The sequence below is a fragment of the Nasonia vitripennis genome (assembly GCF_009193385.2).
Source record: "Nasonia vitripennis strain AsymCx chromosome 4 unlocalized genomic scaffold, Nvit_psr_1.1 chr4_random0004, whole genome shotgun sequence".
In the NCBI taxonomy this organism is placed as follows: domain Eukaryota; kingdom Metazoa; phylum Arthropoda; class Insecta; order Hymenoptera; family Pteromalidae; genus Nasonia; species Nasonia vitripennis.
The window spans coordinates 320,160-340,178 of NW_022279639.1; the positions used below are offsets into that span (position 1 = coordinate 320,160).

General features: G+C 34.7%; 1 protein-coding gene across 4 annotated transcripts in view; it reads right to left on the bottom strand.

The window, feature by feature from the left end:
- LOC100118113 (probable pyruvate dehydrogenase E1 component subunit alpha, mitochondrial) overlaps positions 1-20,019 on the bottom strand; it is a 239,705-nt gene that overhangs the window by 146,326 nt on the left and 73,360 nt on the right. For all 4 annotated transcript variants that reach the window (XR_004345270.1, XM_031928166.2, XM_032601916.1 and 1 more), the window contains 2 exons: positions 17,128-17,358; positions 6,442-6,660 (listed from right to left, as the gene is read on the bottom strand). Coding sequence is in view for 3 of the 4 variants with exons in the window: in XM_031928166.2 (XP_031784026.1) it covers positions 6,442-6,660; positions 17,128-17,358 (450 nt within the window). In the remaining variant the exon portion in view is untranslated. The remainder of the gene's footprint in view (positions 1-6,441; positions 6,661-17,127; positions 17,359-20,019) is intronic.

Here is a 20,019-nt window from a genome sequence, read left to right on the forward strand (position 1 = left end):
GAGGCTGATACAACATCTTAATGCAGTACTATACCTGATATATTTTAACGGTGGTTTGTTTTTCTTTATAGTAGTAAATTATATTTAATAAAAAGCTGCTAAAATGTGCGGGGGGCTGCGGGGGGGCTGCGGGGGGGCTGCGGGGGGGAGTATGTCCAAAACGTCTATATAATATAGGTAGATATATATATATATATATAGACACACACACACACACACACATATATATCTTTTCTTTAAAAATTACATATTTCCGTAAAATTAAAAGAAAAGCTTAAAACGTTTAAAAAAAATTATAGTGCTTTTTTTGAGATATTTCAAGAAATTTTTACTGTTGATAATTCTTTCCTAAAATTCAAATGTAAAAACACCTTCCTAAAAGGTCAAATGATGGCGAGTAAAATTTGTTAAAATGTTGCAATATTTGTGAAATCTCTAAAATTTTCTTAAAACGTAGTTGTTACAACAGTTAAAAGTTTACCAATATTACATTTTTTATGCACTTGCTGGCCATTAAAATTGACTTGCAAATGACTTAACAACGCAGCAGGACAATAGCAGCACTGTCCGCAGTTCTGCGGAGCTTCACAGCCTCCGAAGTGAACTGGCGGAAGTCAAGAGGCGACACGAACAGACCTCTCACAGTGCTGTTGTAATCACGGGTCTACATCACACTCGTGACACCTCGCTGCATCTTCTCGCGTACACAGTACTGGATGCGCTTGACCTTACGTTGCTCAGGGGGGACGTTGCATTCGTCAAGACCATGGGGAGACTGGATGCGACAAACAACACCCCCAGGGGTGACAGCAGACTACCACCATTAGCCGTCACCCTCTCCTCGAATGCACTCGCTTGCTCCATCGTCGTGGCCAAAGCCAGGAAGTGTAAGCTGCATACCACCAAGTTGGACGCCACACTGCTGGAGGAAGCAAAAGCACTTAAACATCAACGAGCAACTTCGTCCAGACGTCCACAAGCTGCGCTCGAAGGCTAGGATAGAAGTCAAGAATAGGCAGGGTTGCCAAGCTTACGTGAGAGACGAAAAGCACTATGTGCACTGTAATGATGACAGCAAGCGCACATGAAATGAAAAGATGTGTTGATGGTTCCGCAATATAGTTGCAAATTACCTTTAGCGTCTTGGCATTTATTTTGTCAAAGCCACCATTTTTAAATTTTGAATTATTGATTATAGTTTTTACTTCTGTCAAATTAGTAGAATTAAGAAAAATAGAATTTGCATTCAGTTAATTACTAATCATTACTTAATTTACGGCCTATCACATAACAAAATTTGTTCATACTTGCCGCTATATCTACTTTGTCTGTGGTGTTATTATCATTGATCTTTATATAACTTATGGCATCATCATCGGATCTTTTTTACCTTTTTTTTTGTTTATGATTTCTAATCGTTTTTTTAGATTATAAACATTTTGTTTAACTGGGCTTGTATAGTATCTAAATTTGGCATCTTAGATAACCTTGTCAAAAGTTTTAGTACACGTTTTGTATTCATATTTAAGTTGTTCATTGTTAATATCCATTTACCATAATCTCTATATATTTAAAAAATAGTTTCGTCGCCGCCACTGCCGCCAGTTCAGGAATTTTCCCCCTCAATTTTCCCCCTTAGTTACTCTGCCTCATTTACGTTTACTACTGCAACCTTATAACCTAGACAATATCCATAGCTGATATGCATACCTATACAGTAAAAACTACGGAGCGCTCTTCCGAGACCCCGTCATTGGCGACTTTCGACATCTAGAAACTATTCATGACCGATGTGCATATCTATGCATTTAAAACTATGGTTCGCATAACCTATACCTATACCTTGTCATCGGCAATCCTAGACACTTAGACATTGCTCACATATCCATAGTAGAAACTATGGAGCACACATCCTAAACCCCATAATCGGCATGTGAAAACTTTAAATGTAGCTTGCATATGCTTTGAGTTGTTATAAAATTTAGAGCATTCCTTGGCCTACGACGAAGCGGTATATATATAATTGGTTAAATTGTTCGCTAAACTCGATATTACAAAGCTATACCCATAAATATTAAAAATTCAGTGAATAGCTGAATTAAAAATAAAAGTTTAAATAAAGATATTTACAGGGATATTTATAGTAATAAATCACTAATGACTTAAACGACATCTAGCGATATGAACTACAAATAGAATTAAGAATACATATAACACTTTGTAATACATGTCTATGGCTTAATAAGTTGTCACATTAAACAAAAAATAACATTTGCATCAGATTTTGCTATTTTACATATCTTTTTTTCCTGGAAAAATGTAAATTTAGTCAAAAATTTAGTAAACATGCTCATTTGGTCCAAACTAACGCATAAAACAATAACGTGAGTCCATGATATAAAAACTTGCGTACAACAAAACGACTTAAGTCTACTCTAAAAACTTTTACAGTAATTTTATAAAATCATCATTTAGATTCACCACTTTATTACCGGCTTACATTAATTAATTTAATTTTTAACATACCAGGGTTATCGCTGATATTAATTTAGCTCGTCTGACTTTCCGGTAAAGCGACTCAAGTCACATTTTTGTTTTCAAGAAATAGTGGTTTTAATTGATACGTGTGTAGCATACTAAGCACTGTGTTTATTTATTATATTATAAACTACTTCATAAGTCATAATACTGAGAAAACAAGGTAGTTGTCTATATGTGATGTATTAAATGACTTTACGTTAACCCATTAATGCTCATATCCAACCCGTGAGCCCAAGCACCGCGGAACTAATGCGAAACAGGACATGAACCCTGATTATACAAAGATATGGCAAAATTCCGAATTTCGCAATTTTATAAAACAATTATTGTTTAAACAGATCATGCAATCATTCACTTTTTCAAAAAATTTAACGTCAGAAATCTATTCTACGTCGAAAATTACTAAAGGAATGACAATTGGTTCCATGATAATCCAACTTAATAAGTCATGATAGCGTTATAAATAAATAATAAAATCGACCTGCCGCAAGCATATAGATCCCGGTGCGCATGGCCAACCATTAAGCCCGAGCAATTCGGAACCAATGCAAAACAGGACATTAGCCCAAACTATGCAAGGAAATGGCAAAATTCTGAGTTTTGCAATTTGTTGGAACAATTATCGTCCATTTCATTAATTTATTTATAACGCTATCATTACTTATCAAATTGGATTATCATAAAACGAATGGTCATTCCTTTTAGGCCAGGTTGTAGGGATTTGAAACTGGCTTATTGTGACATAATTTGTTACAGCAAACCGATTGTGCGATCATGTAAGGGATGATAAGCAGATGAAAGGGTACATGGTTTACACTCGCATTTCCGTTCCTTATTGTTAGTTATTAACAATTTATTGAAAAAAACGCGATTTTTGTCTTTTTTTGCTTATAACTTTAAAACTAGAAGAGCTATCAGTATGCCTCATCGAGATTATTTCTAGAAAATAGAAATATCTACAAAATGAGAGGTCGAACGCCTCAATTGGATGATTAGATTCTGAGATAATTAGGAAAAACCGAAAAACTAGGCGTTTTTTCGAAAATTTATAGCTCCGTCATTTTTTGAGCTGGAGCGCTAAAATTTTAGGAATAAGTAGGGATTATAATGTTCTTTATATATGCAAAAGTTGGGTGATGTCGGATTATTAGTTTGCTCAAAATCGAGATTCAAAGTTTGCGATACTTTTTTTTCGGTAGACCTGTATGCTCTACCGTACGTCCGCTTGAAATTTCAAAAAAAGGGTCGAAAAGTTGACATCGTGCACTACAAAACGTAGATTTAAGTTTTTCGATCAAGCGCCTGGAAGCATGCAAACAACCGTCGTAAAGTTCGCGAAAATCAGCCGAGCGCGCGCTCGCAGCCGAGTGGTGGGGGACGGAGCAGCGCCGGAGGAGAGGCGTACATATAGTAATAGGCGCGCGCGTTATTTATCTTTGCATTAACATTTTTCAGCATTTACTGTAGCTATTTGTATGATTTTTTTATTTGGGGTAATGGACCCAGATATCTATGAGCAGAGCGTCGGTTTTAAATACGAGCAGAGAGTTCACTAAAAACATCCCACTGTACCTTACGTAATGATACAAAATGAAAAAAAAATCATTCAAATATCTACAGTAGATGCTGAGAAATGTTAATGCAAAAATAAGTAACGCGCGCGCCTATTACTATATATACGCCTCTCCTCCGGCGCTGCTCCGTCCCCCACCACTCGACTGCGAGCGCGCGCTCGGCTGATTTTCGCGATCTTTACGACGGTTGTTTGCATGCTTCCAGGCGCTTGATCGAAAAACTTAAATCTACGTTTTGTAGTGCACGATGTCAACTTTTCGACCCTTTTTTTGAAATGTCAATAGGACTTATGGTAGAGCATACAGGTCTGCCGGAAAAAAAACACACCGCAAACTTTGAATCGCGAATTTGAGCAAACTAATAATCCAACATCACCTAACTTTTATACATATAAAGAACATTGTAATCCCTACTTATTCCTAAAATTTTAGCGCTCCAGCTCAAAAAATGACGGAGCTATGAATTTTCGAAAAAACGCCTAATTTTTCGGTTTTTCGTTTTTCAAATCATCTCGTTGAGGCATACTAATATCTCCTTTAGTTTTAAAGTTATAAGCATAAAAAGGCAAAAATCGCGTTTTTTTTCAATAAATTATCAATAACTAAAAATAAGGAATGGAAATTCGAGTGAAAAACATATTCCCTTTAATCCGCTAATCATCCTTTACATAATCGCACAATCGGTTTGCTGACAAATTATGTCATGTGAAAATGCTTTACAGCTTGGCCTATATAGTAATTTTCGACGTAGAATCGATTTCACCTGTTAGATTTTTAAAAATTTGAATTTTGCATGATTTGTTTAAACAATAATTGTTTTATAAAATTTCGAAATTCTGAATTTTGCTATATCTTTGTATAATCAGGACTAATGTCCTGTTTCGTATTGGTTCCGGGGCACTCGGGCTCACGGGTTGGCCATGGGCATTAATGGGTTAACGTAAAGTCATTTAATACATCACATATAGACAACTACCTTGTTTTCTCAGTATTATGACTTATGAAGTAGTTTATAATATAATAAATAAACACAGTGCTTAGTATGCTACAAACGTATCAATTAAAACATTTAGACTGTGACGTCCTGCGACGTATTGCATTTAAGCAATATCAGCGGAATCGTTACGAAGCCGAAAACTGACGACTAAGATTAATAAATAGATCAGCGAGGTTAATGAGTATCCCCTGTATACGCCGAGCGACCAGTTGCAATTATACACTCGATCTGGACTCTTGTACGACGCTCCTATCCGTCGACAATAGCTATCCGGTCTTAAGTCGCGATCACGATACCTATAGATCTTTATCTTGAATAAATTGTGAAAGTCAATCAACTACAAGTGTTTTTCTATTCAATATATCCATCCTGTATAAGTCTGACTACAGCACAGCAGCAGAGTTTCCAGCCCAAGCAGTTAAACCCAAGTAAGTAAAAATTCAATAATTAATTATAGGTCGGAATTGTGACTTAACAAAACCACTATTTCTTGAAAACAAAAATGTGACTTGAGTCGCTTTACCGGAAAGACAGACGAGCTAAGTTAATATTAGCGATAACCCTGGTAGGAACATAAGCGAATAAATAGCTTTTAGTGTCTATCATCTACGAGTAGAACTTGCACTTACACGCTGTCAACCACGTAACGCACGACTCAGACTGAGATTTTTGCTATAAAAAAGAGTTGGGCAGAATTTTGTTGTTAGCAACAAGTATAGTATGAAAAATATTAATTAAATTTATTAGCTACGCATACAACGGATGGATGATAATATTTAATTAATATTTTTTCGAAATGTCTTTCATTAGGTCTGAGGATATATTTAAGGTACATTTTAAGCCCGGGTAGAGTAAAGAAGACGGTCCGGATCTTTCACAAAGCCGTGTCAAGTGACTAAAAACACATTATATTTAGTAAAATGTCATGAATTTTGGTCAGTGATTTTGTATGGTATATATATATATATATATATATATATATATATATATATATATATACCATATATATATATATATATATATATATATATATATATATATATATATATATATATATATATATATATATATATATATGTATGACATTTCTCGGTAGAAATAGTGTATAGTGTAAATATTTACAGTAGATATTTGTTTTTTAATTACGTAAAAAGAAAAAATTTTTATCGGACGAATATTTTGTTGTTTTTTGCAGGATTTAACCCAGGCTAGACGAATTAATACGTTTGTGGGTGCTTCTTGTATTAAAGTGGCACTTACCCATGGCAATAAAGGGTACACAAGCTGGAACAATATTATGAAATCAAATCAAAAATTTTGTTTACGAACCTGAGCTCCAACGATGCCGTTACCACCATAAAAATTTTTTGCATACATATGCATTGAACCACCCTTGCCACGAGCATTGCCACTTTGCCGTCCAGTTAGTTCAGCAAGAACACCAAGCGGCGTCACACCCATCAGATAAGTCCATCCATGAGCTCTATAAGCAGTGATAACAGAATCTTGAGGTCTCAATGCTGCTACCATACCAACAGCGCATGCTTCCTAATCAAATAATACAGAAAGATATTATGAATTCATATAATTTTTTAAAGTCTTGTAAGAAATAATTATGTATTATAAAAAATAGTTGGCAATACTCTGTTACTTTTTTTATAGACCTTCATTAAGGTTATAAACAAATTTTAGTATTCAATATATTTTCTTTTAGTTTTGAATTAGTTAATAAGTTTTTGTACCATCTCTATGTACAGGCAACTTCGTTAGCCTCTTTAGGATGTTTTGTTAAAGCATATCTAATAGTAACGATAAATAAATGAATAAATTTATGTACACACACGCGCGCGCACACCCACACACACATACACGTATCCGTTCAAGGAAGAAGCTCGCTTCATACGTAAGTGACATCAATGGACTGCCCGAGCAAGTAGGGCAAGGACTGATCGTTCTTGATCGGGTGAAAGCTCCAGTAGCCGCAAACTCTCAAGGTTATCACATAGGTTAATCATTTTATAACTTTTACAGCTACAAATGACACGAAGACAACGGAGGCTGAAGGTAGGGATGAACCATCTGCGTAAAATGCATATAAACTCATTGGAAGCGCCTGGATGCCGAAGTCCACGAGTCTATCAAATTCGTCTGTGCCAGGCACGATGTGCGTAACCATGTTAAGGAGGCAAAACACCTTTGAATAAAATATTAAAATTTTGCATTTAAAACTATTCAACAATTATGTAAATCAACTTTATTTTTTCTACTATTAGTAGACATATTGAGCTACATTTTTGCGTAGGTGTAGAACTTCCCTATACCCTTGGGATTACCATTTATAGTAGAAAGTCAGTTCAAGCCTATAGTTTACTGACCGTAAAATTTCCAAATAAGCTCAGACAATTGTTTGTATTATTTGTGATGTAGCGTACCCAAAATTCTTGGCGCAAAAAGATATAAACTATCATCAAGTGAGCAACAACTTAATATTCTGCCTAGAGCATAGCTAGCATAAGTGATTCGGCAAGACTGTTGATTGCACAAATGAAGTTAAAGAAAACAGAGGAAGTAAGAAAAGAACTATTAATGGAAGTCTCAAGTTCAGCACAGGATTTACTGGATAGTGATATTACTGAGGAGTACAATCTACTAAAAGCTGAAAATCTATTGTTAAAGCAGCGAGTCGAAGAACTGGGCTAAAAAACCAACCGTTGTGAAATGCGGCCTGCATTGACAATATCTTCATAAAAACTAATAATATAGACACAGTTAACTATACACTCAAAGTATCTATAACGGATCAGTACCCTATTTTTATTGCTGTCAATAAATAAAAACAGAACAAATTAAAGCTTTACTATTTTTAAATAAAATGACAATTAACAAATTGAGACATATCGCGTCTACTATCTGCTAAAGCAGGGTGGGAAAATAAAATCACTGATACAATAATCAAAAAATGTAAAACCAGAAAACTCTTATATAACTTATGGCGGATGGATATTAATAATAAGCAACTCAAAATGGATAACAATAACTGTACTAAGATATCAGAAAAGGTTATTAAAGATTAAGCTAAAATTAAATATGATACCAATTTTGTTAAAAGTAATGCAAACCCAAAAAAAACTTTGGGGTATTATAAACAACAAAATGGATGAACAAAAAATCAGTAATACCATAATTTATATGAAGATCATATATAAAATTACGGACAAAGTAGAGATAACGATGAAAATGAATAATTATTATTTTTTGTGATGTTGGCTGCAAATTAAGTAATGATATTGTGAAACCTAAAAATGCTAAATTTTAACTACCAGATATAAATCTAAATAATATTTCTAAAGACCTACAAATACCGATGAGGTAATAAATATAATTAACAATCTAAAGCTAAAAAGTGGTAGACTTAGTAAGATAAATAGTAAGACTTTGAAGATTATTGGCATTTATATCTCGATACCTTTAACACATATTTCTAACCTATGTATAAAGAAAGCTATTTGGCCGGATTCATTAAGAAAGGCATACGTCGTACCGGTATATAAAGCAGGCGAGGGACATCATTGATACTTCCCTTGACCTAGCCAAAGCTTTCGATACTGTCAATCATAAATCTATATAATATTAAAACAAACAAAAAACGCTTGCTTTGCTCGCGATTAAAATATGTAAGTTATTATATTTTGTTGTAGAGTATGTTTAAAAAGAATAAAATGGTCGAAAATTATATTTGTTCGAATTAAATAAGTTACTTGAATTTTACATCATTTTAATAGTCTATACTAAGATTATATAAAAACATTTCTTTATGATAGCTACCATTATCAAATATTTAAATTAAATCGAGTATCATCGCTATGTTTCTCTCTCTTCACAATATTATAATCTCTCTATATTATAAAAAAAGTTTCGCTGCCGCCGCCGCCGGTTCAGAAAATTTACCCCCTGATTTTCCCCCTTGATTTCCCCCCCGGATTTTCCCCCTAAATCCCCCCCCCCCGAGTCCCCCCTAAATTTGTCCCTGAAGTCATGAAGTTTAGAAACGCAGCACCCCTCTCAGAAAATTCTTTAGCTCGTCCTCATCCAGGTTCTTGAAGACATTCTTAGCACAAATAACAGGCAATGTAAATTTTTCCAATCTTGTAAATTGATACTCGGCTTTCATGAGCAATTTACTCCCGACTCGAGCTTGGGTGGATTCAGATGATAATAACGGTATTATAAAGTTGGGCGCATCTAATGGATAATTCGACTCGCAATTTTTTTTGTTAAAAAGTAATAAACAAGAAAATTGTTTATCGATGTGTCAAAGCGTCTGTACAGACAGCGCATAGATAAGCGAGTCGCTCTCTTTTTGATTTGTGCCCAATTGATTGTTGGGAAATATGGCGCAAGTGGTTTTGTGGGGTTATGCGGTGGAAGGACGACAAGAAGAAGAAGAAGAATAAGTAAGTGCAAATAAAATTTTAATTATATATAAATATATTTATATGTAATTCATTACTATGTAGGTTCCGACTGACTCTGGCACAAACTCGAAAGATGGCGAGTTTGTGTCCGAGGACGATGTTGCACAAGAGCTAGATGCCGGGGAATTCCCGTGTCACGGGACCCCCGGCTCTAGCCTTTGCGCGAACACTAGCTGGTCAAAGTTAAGGTTTCAAGCAATTTTTGTATTTTTTGCACAAAATTTAATGTATTTTATAAATAAAAAACTATATAACGGTATAGACAGGTACATATGATAAAAATATACATTCCTATTAAAAAACATTTTCAAGATTTGGTCCAGGTAGATTAGAAGCTGTTAAAACAATTAAAAAAAAATAGACGCAATCAATTGATTTTTTTTTTATATTTTTGACATATATTGTGACACACACACACGCCTTTATATATATATATATATATATATATATATATATATATATATATATAAAGGCTACAATATTTGAATTTTAAACCTTAAAATATGAAAATCGGAATGTTTGATCCGGACTCTGACAACCTCAATACAGTAAAAAGATACCTTTTTATAGTAAAAAAAGTAGCTGTAAAGTTTCAGAATGGGCCTGACCTTCTACTAGAAGTTATGTAGAAAACAAACATGATATAATGGCTAATAACTGGTTTTACATGCAAATTTGACACTTATAACCTAGTAAATTTCATGTCTACCGATACAAACACATGTTGGTATCAGTAGTGGATTTCGTGATTTTCGCGACTCTAAAAAAAAACAAACATCAAAATAGTTTTTCCCAACACGCGCATTAAATGGACCTTTTTTCATGCCTAAAAGTAGCGTAGAAAATCGTCCATTCCAAGAGTTTCAGAAAATGTTTGAGCTCAAGCAGGAAGACAATTATTTTCTTCCCGCTTAACGAGTACCTCTGTGAATACCCGTTTTCCAAATCTCTCAAATTTTTCAAATTTTTCAAATTTTTCAAATTTTTCAAATTTTTCAAATTTTTCAAATTTTTCAAATTTTTCAAATTTTTCAAATTTTTCAAATTTCTCAAATTTTCAAATTTTTCAAATTTTTCAAATTTTTCAAATTTTTCAAATTTTTCAAATTTTTCAAATTTTTCAAATTTTTCAAATTTTTCAAATTTTTCAAATTTTTCAAATTTTTCAAATTTTTCAAATTTTTCAAATTTTTCAAATTTCTCAAATTTTTCAAATTTTTCAAATTTTTCAAATTTTTCAAATTTTTCAAATTTTTCAAATTTTTCAAATTTTTCAAATTTTTCAAATTTTTCAAATTTTTCAATTTTTTCAAATTTTTCAATTTTTTCAAATTTTTCAATTTTTTCAAATTTCTCAAATTTTTTGTGCACGACTTGAAATGCATGATCTCCTACCCTACCTTCACGCATAAAAAAAGTCCCTTTCATGCCCTTGTTGGAAAAAACACGGTGTGCAACACGGGAATAAAAGCTATGTCAAACTCGGGTGAGGTTTTTTCAGCACTCGTCTACGTCTCGGGCGCCTTCGACGACCTCGACTCCGACTCGTGCTGAACACCTCACCCACGCTTGACATAGCCTATTTTCTCCCCTTGTTGCACAAGGTACTATTTTAATAAAAATAAGTATCTAAAAACTTAAGAAATCTTCCTTTATTATCATTACCTTCTTCGCCTTCTTCTAAACTTTCAAGACTATCACGAGGGCTCGGTCTTGGTGGACTTGAACGACTAGGAGAGTCTGGGGTGTCGATGGGTCCGGAAGTAGACGATGTGCTGGATTTAACAACAGTGTTCGCCTCGACTTGAATCAGTTTAAGAGTTTTCTCCGTCGTATCCTAAATCGATATACAGTTAACACAACACTTAAAGTAAAAACTCCATAATTAAATTCTTTAGAGAACCAACCGATTTTTCGCCCTCAGAGAACTCCGAGGTCAGGTCCTGATTCTTTTGGGCAGCATGTCGGTGGTAGGCATGTAGAGAGCGCTAATATTGTTAAGCGACAACTCGTAAGGTGAAACTTCGTGCATGGAATTCTGTATTCTCATAATCCAGGACATGTTGCCAGTAGGTCTTTGGAAATTGAAGCTTTCTAACTCGTACTTAGCGCGCGTAGGACGAGGTAGAGAGACTTCTCAAACTCGCCTTCATCGCATTACCGCGCCACTTAATAAATATCGTGAAAATTAGTTTAAATGCTCAGTCTGCTCTCACCTTTGGAAGCGGTGAGTTCGGTAAACCATAGATATTTTAATCGATAAATTTTTTTAAAACTTTCTATTATAGTTTTTATATGTATAAATAGCGTAAAATTGGTTTTAGTGCTCATTCTGCTCTGACCTTTGGAAGCTGTAAGATCGGTGAATCATAGATATTTTGAACAGTAAAATTTTCTGGAATTACAATTACAATTAACGCAGTGTTCGGTTAGGAGCAGAAAAATTAGGTAGAGTTCAGCCAGGACTTGAAATCAGTCTATTTGATTTTATTAGTATATATCTTGGTACAAATAAGTCTCAATAATACAATGTTGTCTTCGCAGTTCTTAATTTTAATCTTAATTTTTATAACTACAAGTCAGCAGATTCTATTTACCTGCACTGACAAAAATCATTTCTTACTCCACGAAGAATTAATCTAAACTAAATCTAATCTAAAACTAAAATTTTTGTTTCATGTATTATAACGTCATAGAAACACCATAAGTATAATGAAACGGTTATGGCAAGTTACGTAGTAAGTATCTTGAGAATTGTTCCTAATTGATCATTATATAACTTAACTTTAAGTTAAGTAAGCCGTTTATTGATTAAAAAATAATTTTGTTGTTTCATTATGATTAAATATAATAAACTTGACTTTGGTTGATTGGTCACAGTTCTTTTTTATCTGTTATTTCGTTGCGGAATATATTAAACTCGCCTAACCTTTTACTTTTTTAATAGTTAATTTTTTTAGAGATTTCAATCCTTTTTAGAAAATTTCTTTGAGTATTTCATATTCGACGTTGTAAAAATAAAATATAAGCTTCTTTAGCACCTTTCGACCACAGCTTTTTTGTAACATTTTTATAACTAACATGAAATCACTGATTGTTCTGATATACACCACTCTCGAATTATTTCGACACCTAGACACCAAAAACCACGGTGCGAATTACCCAGACCTCGTCATCGGCCACCGTGTACACCTGGACACCGCCCTTGAATGTTTTTTATACCTAGACACCAAAAACCACGAAGCGCTCGACCTAGACCTCGTCATCGGCCACCCTGTACACCTAGACACCGTCCTTGGATGATTTTATACCTATAATATAAACTTTTAATTTAATAGGACGCCGCAGTAATATTTTTTTGTATGTAACCCCGCAATGATATGAGGAATGTGAGGATATGTAAAAAAGGTGGAAAAGAAATTCCCTATTATTTTTAATGCGCAGCTAACTTCACCGTCCTTTCACACTGGAGAAAAAGATAATGGTTTGAGCAAATCATATACAAGATTGTTTATATTATACAAATGACAGCGTGTTTTTTTTTTTTTGACAACTTCTATTAAAAATCACTGATTACCACACGAATGAGATAATATATAAAAATTTCTTATAAACAATTATAGAAAGTATCGTTTTTCTTAAAAGTAAAATCTCGGATACCAATATAGAAGTAAATAGATTCGCGGGCGCCAAAGCTTGGTCTGCTTCTCAAACACGCCTCCGTGGCGCTACCGCGCCACTTAATATTATAAGTAGTTAAACAATAAATTAAAAAAAAAACATTATTTATAACCTCTCGAATTTGATAGAGACTTGTGGATCAAAACAATTAATGTGAAAATAATAACACGCTCTTTAAATTTGAGATGAAAAGGTATACTATGTATACCGTCAAACTATTGATGTTTATTGAAAAGAAAAGAGTGTGATTAGAAATGTATTGACTATGGAAAATTGAAGAGTATTAGAAGAGTGTTAGAGCACCGACGCGTTAACAAATGATATTGTTTAACGGTCGACACTGTGAAGCGAGTCCTCACAGCGCTTCGGCAATAAGAAAACTGAACAACATAAATCAGCGAAAGCAGCAGAAGACCGCTCGCGAAATAGGCGGAGAGAGACAGAGTAGGAGCGAGCGAGCGCGCGTTGCCATAGCAACCTCATTGGTGCCGTGCGGGCTAGCGAAAACTGTCGAATTTGAAATTTAGCTGACAAGCTTCTCGAACCTTCTCGCTCTCGCTCCGCATATCAAACTAATTTTCGAACAAACATTCAGTATTGCACTGACTTTTTAATTACGACTATTTTATTTTTAAAATTAGTTAAAGTATTTGTTTGATCCTCCAAGATTGTTTTTCGATATTTAATTAACTTAGTAATGTGTGGACCAAATTATGGATGAGTGAAAAACATAGAGCATCTTTCGCACTCGCGAACCAATCCGACAAGTACTAGGACTCATAGTAGACAACGCAAGCATAGTCGAAGTGAGAAAATATTAAAGTTTCTACCAACTCTTTGCGAATTTTGCGATAGAGTGCATGGCGATGATATTTAAGCGTGTATAATATTCTATACACTTAAAGCGAAAGAGAGAGAGAGAGAGAGAGAGAGAGAGAGAGAGAGAGAGAGAGAGAGAGGGGGAGATAGTCGGACAAGATACCTCTCATTATACTGTGTTTTTTTCGTCAAAGTGGAGAAGACCATGTCTCCCCAAAGTGCAGCAAGAGAGTGGGAAGATGCGCGCTTGGTCAACGTGTTTCGCGAGATAGCGCGTATGTATGGCGGCGACGGAGCACGTGTGCGTGTTCTCTCTCCCCCCTCTCTCTACCTCTGTGTCTGTATGCGTGCCGTCGCGTGTCGAAGATCGAACAGTATCTTCTGGAAAAGTCTGGGATCGTTTCTCAAAGTCTGGATGAGCGAAACTACCACATCTTTTACTTCATGCTCGCGAGTCTTTCGAAGGACGAACAATAGGTTAGTCAGATTTTATTTTAATTCGCGTTCATTACTTCAAGATAGTACTACCCATACGTCGCTAGTCAAAACAAATCTATTTTTTATTTTATGTTTGACGCGAGATTCACGTAAAAATAGAAGTTGCATAAATCAAAGATATATCAAATAGTGAGTATGCTTTCTCATTACAACATTCTATTCGCCGTAATTATTAATAAAAAAATTTTACGGGAAAACTGATTTGACTCATTTTTGAGATTGAGAACACTATTTTTTCATTTTCTCATGTTTCTTACTACGCTCACGGGCTCCAAATCCTTCTTCTAAAGCACTTGAATTATTCGTTATTCCTCTTTTCCCCCCTGACGTTCTATAAAATTTAAGTGAATTCTGAACGGTTAATTTGATACCGTCAAGAGTTCAAGCAAAATAGACAGATTATCGGAAATTGAAATGCTCATAACTTTTTTCCCACGCTACAAAGCCTCGCCAAATTTCAGCTAAGTCTTTTTTAACCAGCATCTACTAACATACCAAATTTCAGAAGATTCTGAATGGTCAATCATTTTTCGATAGTACTACTTTTAAGGGTGAAGATATCACAAGTGAGGGCAGGGACGATGCCGCCGAATTTGCCGACACTTTGGCGATGAAGGTCCTGCTCTTCAACGACATCAGCGGTCGTGCCTTATACACAAGGCGGCAAGCCACCGTGGCCGTAAGGCCGCGCGTGACGCGTCAGTTATGCATGGAAACACAAAATCGTCCAGGGAAAAGGCTAGATTAAAATTTGTTCGTCGCCCACCCTACTCTTTAATCTTTAAATTTAAGTCTCTGTCGCTGTGTTTTCGTCACGCTATTAAGTTTCCACTGATAGTTTTAAAGTAAGTTCTTATTTGTGCTAAAAAAACTGAAATGATAAGCTGCGTCACAGATGATACATAACAAAGTTGTTGTTGTTTTCTGGTTGTGGCAAGCAAAATTTGTAACACACTTGTCAGGATGCATTTGCAATTCCGTCATATTTATATCATACATGATTTATAATATGGTTGAATTTTTGTTTTTCTTATACTACGATTGAGCTTTTTTGCTACATTTGTTATTTTCTCATGATTCTGTTTGTACTCTCTCCTAAGGGCCGTATAGAGTTATACCCTCCGTATAGAGTTACTCCTGTTACCGCCACCTAGACTCCAGTAGTAGCTGGATGCTTTAGCTCCTCTACGCCGATAATTGTTCTGGTCCTCTTATTGATTTCGGTGGATTGGACGGCGTCCTTCCTCGGCGGATCATCGTATGTGGGAATGGTCGCTGGCTCGTTCTAGGCGTTAGCACTTTCTAGTGCCAACACCTCACATCTGCAATACACGCGTACTCTCGTACCTTGAGACTCTTCCTATCTCCTTGTATCTTTCTCGCAAATCGATGAGCCCCGTCGACAGCCGGGGAAGAGTTGGCGAATTCCGTTATCGCGCTCACGCTCTCCTCGAGTTTGTCGAAACCGCGCTTTTTCGCTGGCAACCGATTCGCTCGTGGTCGGCGCAGATACCGAGCCATGGATCGGATCCGCATTGTTCGAGATTCCTCGAATCGATGCGGCTGTGACGTTTGCAACGTCGCATTTTATGTGACGGGGAAGCTACCGATATTGGCCTTAAGTTCTTCTCTATAGCCTACGCAGTTTGTGCTTCTAGGGTTTTTGGAGAGTTTATCCAACGTATTTTTTCTTCCAAGTCGAAAAACAATATGTTGGTTTTCTGACATGTAGACCGCGTCCGACACTTTTCAAGCCAGGTGATTCCTATTACCTCCTCCCTTACCACATTCAAAACATAGGTCTGTTGCTTATTTTGAGAAAGTCCGTGTTCGTTGCTACGAAGAACTCCACCTTTTCCCTCTGTTATTGTAGTATAAGCTGCCCGACAAGTATGATGCACCTTTGCGTTGCATTCCATCATGAGCATAACAGCTACCTTTGTATTTTCTTATTAATAACTTCCGTTCACTTCTTGTGGCCTTGTAGGTAAACCTGACTGTAGATAAATCCTTCGAGCAGTGCTACTGTCTTCACTTTAAGTCCCTCAGCAATAAGGAACTCTAATCGAGACAAGATTGTTACTGGGCAGTGTATCTAGACGGTTGAAACCTGCAATTTTGCCATTGTGAATCCAAAGTTTTTGGATTAGTCATCCCATCAGTAAGCCTCGTGAAATTTTCTAAAAAACAGAAAGATCAAACAACTATATAAAACGCTATTATCTAAATAAGATAATAGCATTTTTATATAGTTGTTTGACCTTTTCCAATTAGCAATTTCTAAGCATTTCGTGTCGCAATCTTTAAAAAATTATTTTTTATATCTAGTAGTACCTATTTTTAAAATATAATCTGCTTTGATACAATTAAACAAAAAATGTAAAAAAGAGCATTTTCTTTCTATGTTTTATACATGATGAGCGACCTGGAAGATTGAAAGCATCAAATAGAAACTGAGATAGTTTATGCATAAAAAATGTATGCATGCAGACTGTGTTTAGTATAATGAAACATAAAATTATTCTGTTAATTATACACTTACTTGCCCAGAATATAGGTGACAAAATCCTCTGACAATTTTTTCTTTATACAAATTTCCAGCAGCAGTTTCCATTCTGCGAACAGTATGCAATTGTTTATAATACTTTAGAGCATCTGCTTTTGTAACTGTCACGTGAGTAGCTGGACCATGATCTAACTTATGGAGACGAAAGGGCTTGGTTTCAAAAGTAGCCTCTGTAGCATAATTTTTACACACTGTGTGTGAAAATACCTAAAAAATACATGATTTTTTAATGTAAAACATAATTAAAAACTTTATACAACTTGCTTTATTAATAAAATAGTATAATTGCTCGCGATTTTCGGGCTAGTTTTGAGTCAGTAATCTTAAAACTGGTCGGGAAATGTCGAACCAACTACCCAGAAAAGGCGTCTATTTTCCTAACTTTTACTGCACTGTAACTGGGCAAAACTGACATATTTTTAAATAAAAATAATAAGAATATTTTTATAATACTTATTATCAGTATGTTCCTGTCTTTTATAAATTATGAACTAGTACATTATGCAACAAGGGGCGAAAGTAGAAGATTTTTCCCGCGAGTGATTTACCGCCCAAACGAGAATGTTTTTCCAGAGAGTCCGTTTACTGCCCAAGCAAAGCGAGTTTCTAACTAAGCTAGTTTCGAATAGAGTTTCTAACCAACGAATAAATCTAAATGAGCGTGATATGTATAGTTGGAATAGTGTAATTGTAATAATATTTGGAACTTTTAATATCCAACACAAAGTATGCCAAACAAAATTTAACATTTTATAAAGTATTAATAGTAAATTAAGTTAGTATAAAGTGGATGAACAGGAGCTAAAGTCTTAGAAGAAATATGTCATAGTTCCATGCGGAAAAGCCTATAACCCTGTATGTGGCGCGTCCCCCGGGTTGCGGATGGCGGTGTGCTCGTTGAGGAATATACCTCGAAGGGTAGAGCAGAAATAAAATATGCTCCGTGGACCAAATCAAGCCGACGTGTTTGCCGTGCGGTGGCCAAAATATGGCCAATTGTATATTATTGACAATGGAATTGCAAATAACTATAGAGCAAATAACTATAAAATTGATGAACCCGATTCAAACATATTAGAATTTTTATGTACTTTTTGTCTTTAAACAATCCTTATGCAAAAGCATATAAAATGATGTATGAAATCGAAAATGAAGAAAATATTAATGCTCATAATAATAATATAACACCTTCTGAAATATTTATGTCATTAACACGTGATGATCATACAAAGAATAAATCATATTTCGCAACATGTAATGAAGTCGCTGTTGTATATATAGGAAATTATGGCGAACCTCCGTTTGATCGTGATATACGTATTTATCCAAAAACTGAAACATCGCTAAAAGCGAAACGCTTTGCTTTTCACATAAGGCACTCGCCGATATTTAAAGGTTCGCTGATGAACACACATACATGCACACACATAGACACAGTACATACACACACAAAGTATGCAGATATTCAAATATTGTTAATAAATTCATTAAACTATAATGGGGTAAGACTTGACAATGAGAGGAAACATCGTCTTTTTTTCCTGTTCTAATTACCGGTCGTGTTATCGGATGGTATTTTCAATATACTGACCATGCTTTATAGAAGAAATTCGTATTCTTATGAAACAGATCAATTTTTCAGATTCGTCAATTACATAATCTAAATAAAACTAGTCGGTTTCATTTATTAATGAATACTTTTATTAATCTGCTGCAGCAAAAAATAATGTTGAGTTTTAATGACCATTGATTAGTGTATAAAACATTCTAGGGATTGTAATGATACCCTGTTAAAAATATTCACACTAAATTTTATATCAAATTTTATGTAATAATTTAAAACTTTTACGTGTACAATTTAACATAAATCAATTAAATTATAAAACTTTACGTAAAATTTTAAGTAAAATCTAAAATTTTATGTGAAATATTACGTAAAGTTTTACAATTTTATTCGTGTATGTGAAATTTTATATCTAATAGTTTAAAATCTTTACATGAAATTTTATGTAGAATTTGATGTAAATATTTTTGACAGGGATAATAACATATAATAGTACATTACACAACTAGGGGTGAAAGTTGACTTTTTCAAGCGAGGATGATGATTAAGCACAAGTGGGAGTCAAAGGCGCCGCAGGCACCCGAGACGGACACGAGGGCTCAATCATCATCCGAGTCTGATAAAGCTAATTCGCCCCTTGTTGTGTACCGTCTTTTTTATAATCAGGGCCTCAATAATTTTAAAAATTTAGAAACTAAAAAATTTTGAGAATTTTGAAAATAAAAAAAATTTTGTAAATTTAAAAAATTTTGAAATTTTTGAGAATTTTAAAGATTTTTTAAATTTTCATAATTTTGAAAATTTGTTTAATCTTTAAAATTCTCGAAAATTTAAAAATTTTGAAAATTTAAAAATTTTGAAAATTGTGTAACCGGCCTAATCTTCAGTCACGACAGTGGCAACACTTCCATCTGTCTAGCAACCACGGCTATACCGGAGCCGGAATGGCAGTTCGACACTGCAACGAATGACAGTCCCGCCATCTACGACATGTTGTATGACACTTATGATGGTTTAGGGGAGAGTGAGGCATAGCGTGGCAGGCAGGTTGGTTTGGCACCTCGATATTTTAATGATTAATCGATATTTTGAAACAAATGATTGTGAAAATCTAAACAAAAATACTTCTAGTTTTTATCTCTAAAATATTGTCGACAAAGAAAGTCTGACTAATTAATTAAACGAGCTGAAAATTTGTGGCTGAAATAATAACTTGGCTTTATTAATCATTTAACTGTGTACATCGCGAAAAAAATGAATTCGTTTGAAATAAAGTTTATTTGATAGTTTATATTTCCAACTTT